At 39.0% G+C, this 12,035-nt stretch overlaps 2 protein-coding genes across 2 annotated transcripts; both read right to left on the bottom strand.

Moving 5' to 3' along the window:
* Positions 1–7,782: 7,782 nt before the first annotated feature.
* Positions 7,783–9,630, bottom strand: LOC103407377 (F-box protein CPR1-like). The gene has a single exon (XM_008346311.4). The coding sequence runs from the start codon at positions 9,215–9,217 to the stop codon at positions 8,081–8,083; it is 1,137 nt and encodes a 378-aa protein (XP_008344533.2). The 5' UTR covers positions 9,218–9,630; the 3' UTR covers positions 7,783–8,080.
* LOC103410518 (ribonuclease H2 subunit A-like) lies at positions 9,603–11,467 on the bottom strand. Its single transcript, XM_070812872.1, has 7 exons — positions 11,416–11,467; positions 11,268–11,339; positions 10,557–10,680; positions 10,428–10,503; positions 10,217–10,238; positions 9,849–9,926; positions 9,603–9,760 (listed from the first exon to the last, which is right to left on the bottom strand). Exons 1-7 carry the CDS (start codon positions 11,450–11,452, stop codon positions 9,675–9,677), a joined length of 495 nt encoding a protein of 164 aa, XP_070668973.1. The 5' UTR covers positions 11,453–11,467; the 3' UTR covers positions 9,603–9,674.
* Positions 11,468–12,035: the final 568 nt, after the last annotated feature.

Genomic DNA, 12,035 nt, shown 5'->3' with positions numbered 1-12,035 from the left:
AACCTACATGCTTCACTCACAAAGCTTCAACATACAAGCTTTAACAAAAGGAAAAATTCAAAGAACTTAGTGAAGAAGGCCTTGGTGTATTTAACACAATATGTTGAAATGAAGCAAAGCTTGTTTATTGATATCTTCGATAAGTTACAAATATATACATATACATGAATCAAAATAAACAAACAAGAGGGAGCCTTCACAAAGGTTGCTCAGGAGAAGTCTCAGCAGTCGGCAAGCCCCAGAAAGAGAAGGCACCAGAGGGTGATTGTTCAGAGCCTCAGTACTAGGCAGAACCCCAGAAGGAGGAGGCACCGAAGGTTGATCATTTGAAGCTTCATTACGCGGTACAGCCCCAGAAGACGAAGGCAATAAATGCCTTTGGAACAAACCCACAAACCTCTGATAATCAAGTAAAATCTGACCATCAGATTCCTGCAGCTGGTCGAGCTTCCTCTTCATGTTTGTAGCATAGTCATGTGCGAGCTTGTGCAACTGTTTATTCTCATGCTTGCGCCCTTTGATATCCTGTTTGAGACTTATCACTTCAGCCGCCAATGATTCAACTTGGCGGGTTCGAGCAAATAGGCGTTGAGCCATATTAGACATGGAACCTGCACACTAAACACTGAGAGCCAGAGAATCCTTAACAGCCAACTCATCAGACCGTTTGGAAAGTAGTCTGTTATCTTTGGGAGTGAGAAGGTTCCTGGCCACCACCGCAGTGATCATATCATTCTTCATCATAGAGTCCCCAACGGTAAGAGGACCAGTAGGGGATAAGAAGGATGGGCGTCATATGTTGTCTTGAGAAGGCATAGCTGCCTTTTCACCAAAGTTTAAGTCAAAACGACGGTCGGATAGGCCAGACATTCTCAGAAATGATGAAGGAGAAATAAGGTGCAATAAATCTCTAAAGTAAGGGGAAAATTCCTACAAGCAATAACTCTCTGAATGAACTCCTTACACACAATTGGTGCCCTTATAAAAGATAGGGCAACAGAGCCGTTGGTTCAAAAATCGAAGAAGCACCACTCTCCGGATTCTGAAGAGGCACCACTCTCCAGATTTCGAAGAGGCACCACTCTCCAGATTTCGAAGAGGCACCACTTTCCACACGCAACATCAGCTTCTCGGGTACCACAGATAACTTTGCCAAAAATCTCTGACAAAGTTTAGACACATAAATTTTGAAGGTCCAGCTACCATACTATTACCCACAAGGGTAAAGGAACAGCACCACTGTTTGATAACTAGAAAGTCTCAATGTGTGTCAACCTCAGTGCTCCGTGGCAAGGCAGACTGGTAAAAATGCCCAACCTTTACTCACATTTGAGAAAACACTCCCAATAAGATTGCTTGCTAAAAAATCGAAGAGGAACCACTCTCCGAATCTCGAGAGCCAGACTCCCAACATGATTACTTTATCAAAAATCAAAGAGGCATTGCTCTCCGAATCTCAAGATCTAGACTCCCAACAGGATTGCTTTCTCAAAAATCAAAGAGGCACTGTTATCTGATTCTCGAGAGCCAGATCCCCGACATGATTGCTTGTTCGAAAACCAAAGAGGCACCGTTCTCCGAACTTCGAGAGCCAGATTTCCTTGGATTAAGCTTGTCTGCAATCTTCACACGCAACATCAGCTTTCCAGATACCACAGAACATTTTTTCAAAGCGCTCTGACAAAGTTAAAACATGTGAAGCTTGCAGCTCCCATTACATTGCTATGACCAAGAAGGGTAAAGGAATAACATTATTACTTGCTCAAAAATCGAAGAGGCACCGCTCACCGAATCTCAAGAGCCAAACTCCCAACAAGATTGCTTTCTCAAAAATCGAAGAGGCACCGGTCTCCGAATCTCGAGAGCCAGATCCCTGACAGGATTGCTTGTTTGAAAACCAAAGAGGCATTTGCTTTCTCAAAAATCGAAGAGGCACCGGTCTCGGAATCTTGAGAGCCAGATCCCCGACATGATTGCTTGTTCGAAAACCAAAGAGGCATCACTCTCCGAACTTCGAGAGCCAGATTTCCTTGGATAAAGCTTGTCTGCAATCTTCACACGCAACATCAGCTTTCTAGATACCACATACCACTTTTTCAAAGTGCTCTGACAAAGTTAAAACACGTGAAGCTTGCAGCTCCCACTACATTGTTACGACCAAGAAGGGTAAATGAATAGCATTACTACTTGTTGTTAGGGAGACTCCTATATATGTCGACCTTCATCCTCCACGGACAGGCAGACCTGCAAAAATGCTCAACCCTTCCTCATATCTGAGAGGGCACTCCCAACAAAGCCTCTCAAAATACTCAACTTTCTTCCCCCCCCAATAATACCTATGCAAACTAGCCATACCAAAGCAAGAGTATCTCATATCATCAGGGTCAAAAGCAAGAGTATCCCATATCATGTTTTTTCCCTGTCTTTCCATTTGCCCTTGTTCTTACCTGCAAGACAAGGAGAAAAAAAGCAATCAGTCAACACTTGGAATCAAGCTTCCAGTCAGGAATTGACTGCCTGGAACCTCTTGCCTGATTACTTACTTGGCATTGCTCTCGAGTACTCATCTTCAACATCTTATGCTTCCAGAAAAGACACCACATCTGCATGAGGAACAAATAGGGCAAGTGAGAAGGATACAAGGAAGCATGTGGAAACAAGCACAACAGAACACATGCCAATTCATCTATTACTTCGTCAACAGCAAAAGTATCCCATATCATCAAGGTCGAACGCACTCTTGATTTGGTGGACTTGTTTTGACCCTCAAATTCTTGAGTCGACCTTATACTCTGGAGGAAACCAGAAAACCCTCCAACCCAGTTCAAGAATAAGCCTGTGGAAAGTTACTTCTTCAAAAGCAAAAGTATCTCATATCATCTCTTCTCCATTTGCTTCTCTTTATCCTTGTTGCTATTTACGACACAAGGAGAAAGAGAACAATCAACCGGAAGCCAAAGTCGAACCTCCGATTCAGGTTGCTTGCTTGGAAGTCTGATTGCTTACCTTGTCTGTTACCTCTTTCGGCAAATCTCCTAACTCGGCGACTTGGGGGACTCCTACTATAGGGTTTTGTATCTCACTTGACCAAGCCCGAAACTACAAGTAAGCTTCAAGTGAAATTGATACATTACCTTGTGCATCTTCATCGGTTAAAGATACCACCCCTGGATGGAGGAAAAATACTTCCAGAGAAGATGCCACATCTACATATGAGACACATAAGACAAGTGAAAATGATACCACACTTCGGTACTTAGAAGTTTCGTGATTACTCAATGGCTTGGATCTTGCAAGTCCCCAACCGAGGAGCTTCCCTCACTCAAGAACTTAGGGGAGCACTGTTTGTACCATACTTGACCAATCCTAAAACTACTGAGCACTGGTCAACGTTATACCCTCAAAGACCCAGAAGAGTTTCCCTCTAACCAGGAAGCCAATCACAGCGCGACACGTGTCGACATCAGAAGCCAATCATAGCGCGACACGTGTCAACATCAGAAGCCAATCACAACACGACATGTGTCAATGTCAGAATGAAATTAGAAACTCTCTTATATAAATAGAGATCATTCTCTTACAATATTTCCTAATGTCATTTGTACTAAATCATTCACTAGTACTCACTAAAGGAGAGCTTGAACCTATGTACTTGTGTAAACCCTTCACAATTAATGAGAACTCTTCTACTTTGTAGACGTAGCCAATCTGGGTGAACCACGTACATCTTGTGTTTGCTTCCCTATCCCTATCCATTTACATACTTATCCACACTAGTGACCGGAGCAATCTAGTGAAGGTCACAAACTTAACATTTTCTGTTGTACCAAAGTCTTCACCGATTTTGTGCATCAACAAATGTTATTGACTCTTACAAGAGATTTTATAGTATGTTGCAGCAATATCATAATGATAGTACTCACTAAGGCAATTTATACCATCCATTGATATTGAGTACATAATTTATGTTTTACCCTTCGGGGGCTTACTTCAAGCAATTTGAATCCTTCAGGGATTTTCTACACTTCATGACACATTTTCCTTTGGAATTTATATAGAGCAATTTGCTCCCATGTATACTTGAGGGATTTACTTATGGAGATATGATGTGGGTGACTCACAACCATTCGTATATAATTCTCCATTCATATGAACTCATTTACAAGAGTATAATTAGTAACCTTGTGTCATATCATGTAAGTGTATTTCATTGTATTACAAATGCCTATATGTAACCTCATTGGTTCAACATATTTTGGCTATTCAAATATATATAGGTCCAGTTTTCCACGTTCTTACAAAATTGTAAGGGAATTGCCTTTCTCCATTTTTTGCCAATAATTTTGTTGACAAAAAAGAACGAGACTCAATATCAACACAGCTCATTGAAGAATTTAGTAGCTACTTATAAAAACTAAAATTACCATTGGTTATCATCAATTTGTGATCCCATATTCTCATGTGCATGTGCATGTGCATGCATAAAAGCTTTTTATTTATTTGGATATCCATTGCCTCTTCAAGGGCATTACATTATCTCTTTCAGGATAGTCGTAATTTAGAAAATGCGGATCATAACCTCTTCTAGAGCGTTATAGAGCTTGGATTTTAATCTCCACTTTCGGGAGTTGAGTCATTGGAACCTATATGTCTATCATGCTCCATGCATAAGACATCAACATTCCCATGTCAGCGAATTGTCCTTTTTGGGACGTATATTCATGCGGCGACTGTCATGCTTTTGGCATGCAACAGTTATGCTTCGGGAATGCAATAGTTTAGTAGTGCCATATTCTTCTTCTTTCGAATGAATGAACATTTTGAATCTAAGGGTTTGCCACGCTTTAGGCGTGCAACAGATAAATCATTTACTGCCATATTATTTTGTCCAATAGGGACATCATTCTTATAGGCACATTTGCAGCAAGTATATATGATTTCATCACTTTCGTTGCATCATTCAATTATTCTTACTTCATTTTCATATTGATTGCTTCGTGAATCAAAATAAGACAAATTCTCTTCGCTCTTATGGAACGGTCTTTTTTTATCATTCTTCTGGAATGATATTTTCTCATCGTTATTCTGGAACAATATTATTTTCTCCCCCTAATGGCGGGAAAACTATCTTATCAAAATCATAGTTCGCAAACTATGCGGTAAATATATCCCCAGTCAAGAGTTCCAAATGTTGAATGATAGATGGTGGATCGAATTCAACATAAATTCCTAGTTTGTATTGATGCCTTATTTTAGTACGTTGTGGCAGTCTTACAGGCACATAGATAACACAACCAAAAACTCATAAATGTTAATGTTTGGCTGGTGCCCAAACACGAGTTGTACTGAGAAATATTGATGGTTGGCAACTGGTCTCAACCAAACTTAATAATGAATTATGTAAAATGACATGTCCCTATGTCAAAACTGGCAATTTCATTTTCATGAGCAGAGCGCGGGTAATCAATTTCATCCGCTTAATAAATGATTCTGCTAAACCATTTTGAGTATGGAAATAAGGAACTTCTGGTCCTTATTAAATAGTCTGTAGACTGAGACTCTTATGGCTTTTATTACAATTAAGTTGAGGCACTGTGGCACTTTAAACTTACGGTACTCATCAAAGAATTTCATGTCCTAGTCGTCAGGATCAAGGGACTTCATGCCTGATCTTTTTGTATGATGGAACTTCGGGTCCAATCATTTTATATGATGAGGATCAAGAAACTACAGGTTCTGATCTGATCAAAGAACTTCAGGTCCAGTATGTACTTATTGTAACAAAAATAAGTATAATAAATAAATTAAAGCAATAAGCGGTAATTCCAGCCACAGTAAATAAATTGCATTTAAGTAAATAAAGCTTGTAACAAGGGTTTTAATTCAGCACCATTCACATAAAGCAAAACTTAAAGCAGTAGGCGGTAAAACCGTCCATGGTAAATAAATTGCTTTTAAGTAAATAAATCTTGTGACAAGGGCTTTGATTCAGCATCATTCTCATAAATATCAAAGTTTTAAAGCAAAAGGGTAATAATTCTACCCACTGTAAATAAATTGCTTTAAATAAATAGAACTTGTGACATGTGCTTTAAACCAACACCATGCACATAAACATGCCAAACAGAAAATGCAATGATTAAGTCCTCATCTTTTGCTTTTTGTTTTTCTTGGTCTGCCACTTCTTTTGCTGATTCCTTTTATTTTTATTTTTATTTCACAGTTCTGAAGTCATTTTGGTTAATCAGTAAATAATAGTAACAATAAGTTCCAATTGGTGTTCCTCCTCCGGTCAGTTTCGAAAAAGTCGAAATAGTTCCCATAAGTTTTGGAGTTAAGAGCGTCTGCAACTTATGAGAAGATCAAACCGTTAGATTTAGTTCAAATTTTAGTATGATATGGATAAGAGGATACTGAATAACTTTCGTGAAAAAACAATTTCAATCTGAGCTACCGAAATGAAGTTTTGGTACTCATAAGGTGCCTGTCCAATTTTCTGCAGAAATTGGGAACTGGTTTGGTATTTCAGGTATCTGCAAAGATCGCATTGTTGGAATTTTCTAAAAATTTGATATGTTGTAGGTATTGGGCGGACGAACAACTTTGAAGAAGAAAGTATTTCAATCTGATGTCTGCAAGTTGGAGTTCCGAGGCTGTTTACATGGCTGTCAAATTTTCTAAGAATTTTGAGTCTGTACTCTTTTGCTTCTGCAAATGATGATATACAGTCATACAACAATATATATAGTTGCTTCAAGAAAATCAATTGTACTAGGATTTGAAGATGAAATGAAAAGATTTTCTTATCTGTGAGATTCCAGCTGAAGGAGGTGAATAGGATTTGTGGCGTTGTGCTTTCCACTGGCACGAGAGCTTCTCATGCTGATAACGTGTTGTAAAATCGACGGTGTGTGTAGTGGAATAAATAAACTAGACATAAAATTTACGAGGTTCCTTTACAGTCAATGTGACTGAAGTACATCCTCGGGGCAGCAGTGATGCTTTCATTATAATCTGAAATAATAAAAGTACAAAAATAACTCTCTTCATTATCTCCTCTCCTCTTCCTCTCCTTTCTCTCTTCCTCTCCTTTTCTTCTTCCTTTCTTTTCTCTCCTTTTTCTTCCTTCCTATCTTTCCCGTGAGTCTTCCCACTTTGATGTTGTGTGGGGTTTGTATTTATATAGAAAATGGGAGTAGTGTGTAGCAAGCTTCAGCAACCAAAAGGAAGGGCCAATTATTTAATTATTCGAGTGAACATCCATTGTTCTACAACACTTCTAATATTATCGGGGTATTTTTGTGATAAATTCAAACGCTTGATAACAATAGGTAATTTCAGGGACATTAATTGCTCTAAACAGTCTACTTGAATATTTCACAATGATTGAGACCCGAAAAACTCGAGCCCATCTACAGTTTTTGCCGAGTCATATCTTTTGTCTCGAGTGTTATATTTGTCCGTTTTCGAGGAGTGTTGAGATGGGCTTGAGTTGTTGAGATGGGCTCGAACTATGAAAACAAGGCAAAGGTTTAAACATCTTTCTCATCCGATCCCAGAAGGAGAAACTGCTGTGGCATACTCAAAAGCAAAAGTGAGCAGCAAAAAAATAGTTTTCCCACACACGTCCTTGGATGTCTACCCCAAAGTTTTACAGACGTATCTCTAGTCATTTCCCACAACACATTTGCAATAACGAATGAATCCAGCTTATATGGAAATTACTTGTTATGACAGGGAACTCGCTGCTGCTTCCCAGATCGACATCAAGAACAAAGACCGTGAGGAACATTGTCTATTAGATGCATGAAATTGTAGCACATCATCCATTATTCATACACCATAAGACGAAATAGACATAAAACAAAGAACTACCAAAACGAAAACATGGAATTATAACGTTATGACTCGAGCACAAGTTTGCAAACTAGCAAACTAACACACAAGTTCACATAGATCAGTAAGCCTAGAATAAGGGATGGAGCGCACAAGTTCACATATTTGGATCGTCTTTTCTTTTGTTATTGCTTGGACTACCAGATCGATAAATTCACTGCTTGAAATTATACATACAAGGGACTTACTGCTGCCTTCCAACAGTCATCTGATCGCCGTCAAGAAGAGAAAGGCTCCCCACACAAATGGTTCCATCGAAGCGAGTTGGCAGACCACAAATTCCGACTTGTTTGGCTCTCTTTTTCTTTAAATCACACCAAAAAATGGTAGTCCGCTCTATATTCACAAGAACAACCATTTCACCCTTCTTTGAGAACACCAAAGGTTTGCAATATCTGTTGCCATAAGGCATACCTCCATTCTCAAAAGAATACAGCAAGGTCCAAGATTTTGTAACTCCGTATTCCTTCATAATCCAAATATCACATTTTGGCCAAAACTGCTGAACACAAATACATAGAGAGCCTCCCAAGACCTCCAAACCCATCATAAAATTGTCATCCTCATCCCCCATCGGGGTGCCAAACTCCATATACTTCTCACTGGCAAGATCAAGGGATACAATTTTGCATCGATTTTTATCTGAATCTGATTTCCGCATCAAACAACTCATAGCACCGTTCAAAAACACCACATCGCCCGTCTGCACATAGAAACCATCGCAAGGCAATTTTGGGATCCTTTTCCATGAGTTGAATTTTAGGCTATAAAGACTGACTTGAGAACTCATAGTGGCATCATCCCCCCGATTAAAATTCAAAATTGCCAAAATTTTATAATCGTGATTAGCTGAATCGTACCCGAATCCATATTCAGGGACCCCGAATGAGGATGGCCGCTGCAGAATCTCAAAGGTTGGGAGAGGAATCTTCTTGAACTTTTGAATTGACGGGTTCCACAAAGCAAGATTCTTACGCATTCCGTTGTGAATGCAAACCACACCATTAATTGAGCAGCCCAATATCTCAGTATAGTCGTCAGGGCATTTCAACGGCTGCTCAATTTGGACGACTGGCCCGAACGTTTCACTGTCGTCGAAAGCCGATGAAAAGAAATTTGATGGGCGAGAGCCATCTTCCGACTCGAGTAAAATGGTGCGAAAAGAATTGGTTTGGATGGAGCGTTGAAGATGAGCCTCGATGAAGCGGTGGTGGCGGATGAGGGCGTTCCAAGCTTTGGAAACGCAGAGGAACCGAATCAAATCCTTGGGCGGAAGGCGTGATAGGATGTCGAACAGTATCTCCGGTGGGAAGTCTGACATTGACTTCTGGGATTAGGGTTCGAACTTCTGAGGTGGTTTGTGCGGTTTGGGTTCAAAATTTGTCCTCTGTGTTCCGCCAGAAGTTGAAACTTTAAAAATGGAGCAACAATTGGAAGAAATCAGATCTGGAATTTGGGTTGAGGATGGAGGAACAGCAATGTGAAGAAATCAGATATGGAATCTGGATTCAGGGTTAGCTCCTACCAGGTGAACTCTGCTTTGGGAGTAAAGGCTTTACTAGTATTTTACGTCAGCCTTTGTTATAATTATAATAAAATTGAAGGGATAGCTATACATTTGGGAAAAGATCCCCATCAGATCTTTTTTTCTAGGGATTCTAAAGATTTAGTTATCGTGATCATTAATCTTACATCGTGCGATAAATTTTTGTTAGGTAATATTTATATTTAATTTTAAAATGATTTCTGACCGCATGATATACGATGAACAGTCACAATCACGAAATCCTTAGGAAACGGACCAATGATGGGAATCCAAAAACGAAGTGCTTGTTATGTTCCAACCATGCCTTTGTACTCGGATCTGTTAAAATGAAACTAGGTTCCTCATAGTACAGTAATTAAATGATGTTTACAAGGGGACTAAAATAAATAAAGCATAAACGTTTCACCTCCAGGATATCCAGAACCAAAGCCTTTATGCAACTCTTCAGCTGTTTCCTCGAGCACCCACTCACGCAACGCTGTCTCTTGTAATAAAGAATTGAAGAAAAAATAGAAAAAGAAATAGAAGACAAAAGTTTAGATAAGATTGGGGAAAATTGAAGAGTTAAATCAGGATTGTAACTTATACACAAGGATGCACAAGGGAAACTTACCAATAAAAAAGCCTTCACCTTGTTCATTGTCTCATTCTAATTACTAAATTGCGTACTTCTTGTTTATTTTATTTTATTAATATTCTTTGTATATATTTACTGTTAGATTAACCTAATAATAGATCCTATTACAGATTCTGTCAATTAGCATAAAAGTTTACCGTCAGCAGATAATCCAGGATCCTACAACAGAAAACTATATCTCACAACAGTTTTGTGTTTTAGAGTCAAGAACATGCCTTCTCCTTTTTTTGTTCATAAAAAATATGTTGTAAGATCAATTCATAAGTATTTGGGAGCTGAGACAGGCATGCATATGCATAAAAAGACTTGTACATCACCAGTAATCTCTTTAAGCTACAACGAGTTTACCTCGGTTAGAAGAACTCCCATGTTTAGGACCTTTGTGACAAGACCCATTGCGGAGTCATGTGATATTATCTTACGTCTGTCTCAAAACAAACCAAAGACATAGGAAAAAGTATCCATGTCAATACTAACTTCTTTAGCATTTTGGCCGAAAGTTCCCTTGGATCTATGACATCAACAGCCCACCCAATGGATTCATCAGCCTTTAAATTCTCAAACAATTCCTCCCTCTTCTCTTCCTTCAATGTCTTTGAATCTGCAGGAAGCAAAACGGGACTAAAAACACAGGGTGGGATATGACTTTTGATGCAATATTCGAACACAATGAGCTTAGAAGGGAAAGTGATACTCCAAAATACCAAATTAGGGTAAACATGGTTGAAAACACTAAGTAGAACTGTGTGGATGAAAAGGTCATCTCACCAATTAATTGATCCTAGGGCATCCCAACTGCATTTTGCTCTACATCATAGTTAGAGTCCGGCGTGAACATAGCACAAGCCTGATCAACCTTAAATTTCATGTGAAATAGGTCCACCAAGTTCAAGTTAGCTTAAAACTAGTATCCATAAAATCGATGAGAATCTCATGAAGTGCATAAGCAATAAAGTAGAACCACATTGATTTCTTTGCTTGCTTTGTGTGGAAGTCTATAGCTAAACAGTTAACATATATCAATATTTGTTTTCTGAAAAGGCTAATAATTTATATAAATTAAACAAAAATAATAAACATAACCATCTCCCAAGCTGGGAAAAATGAAATTTAAAAAAAAAAAAAAAAAAAAACCCAGAACCGATTAAATGTAAATTAAAAAGTAAGAAAAGGAGGAAGAAGCTAAACCTGCAAAGTTCAAAGAGGAGAGAGTATTTTGGTACGAGGGAGTACAATACAAGCATCCGTACACCATTGGACCTGTCGACATTGTTTTTAATGGAGGAAATTAATCAATGAAATATGTATAAAATGTGGAAGAAAGTAGAGTAGAGACCTAAAACAGGGCCGCGGCCAGCTTCATTGATGCCCATGATGCAAGGCTCTGACGCCCATTCGGGGATTGCAGCTTCACGCTCCGATCTAGGGGTGGTTCGGTATGGGATCCCATACCGAAATCCTTGTCCCGATTCCTAAACCAAATTTTTCGGGAATCCCAATTTGAATACCGATCCCAAACCAAATTTTCGGGAATCCCAATTTTCGGAAATCCAGAAATAATTTCAGGATTTCGGGACAAATCAAATTTTCGGGAATCCCAATTTTCGGGAATCCTGAAATAGTTTCAGGATTTCGGGACAAATTCGGGAAACATATCAAGCAAGTCTCATTCACATCTCTTGCTAGTTTAAATGCAAATATAATCTCATATCGGGGCACAAGCATTGGATTGCAAACTGTAAACTTTGCTTGAAGGCTCTTAACCTGACTGACAAGCATTGCTACCTTGCACTGCTTTGCTGTCCATTTACCAGTAATCTGCATATGTAAAATACATATTTACAATGCCAACAAGCTCCATTTATTGGTGTAAACAGTAAAGAGACTCAAGCATAGTAACTAGCTGATCCAACATTCTTGGTTTCGACATAAATAAAACAACATTGCTTACGTCAT

The sequence above is a fragment of the Malus domestica genome, chromosome 02 (assembly GCF_042453785.1).
Source record: "Malus domestica chromosome 02, GDT2T_hap1".
In the NCBI taxonomy this organism is placed as follows: domain Eukaryota; kingdom Viridiplantae; phylum Streptophyta; class Magnoliopsida; order Rosales; family Rosaceae; genus Malus; species Malus domestica.
Note: the sequence above shows the minus strand (reverse complement) of the source record. Positions and strands in the feature narration are given on the sequence as shown.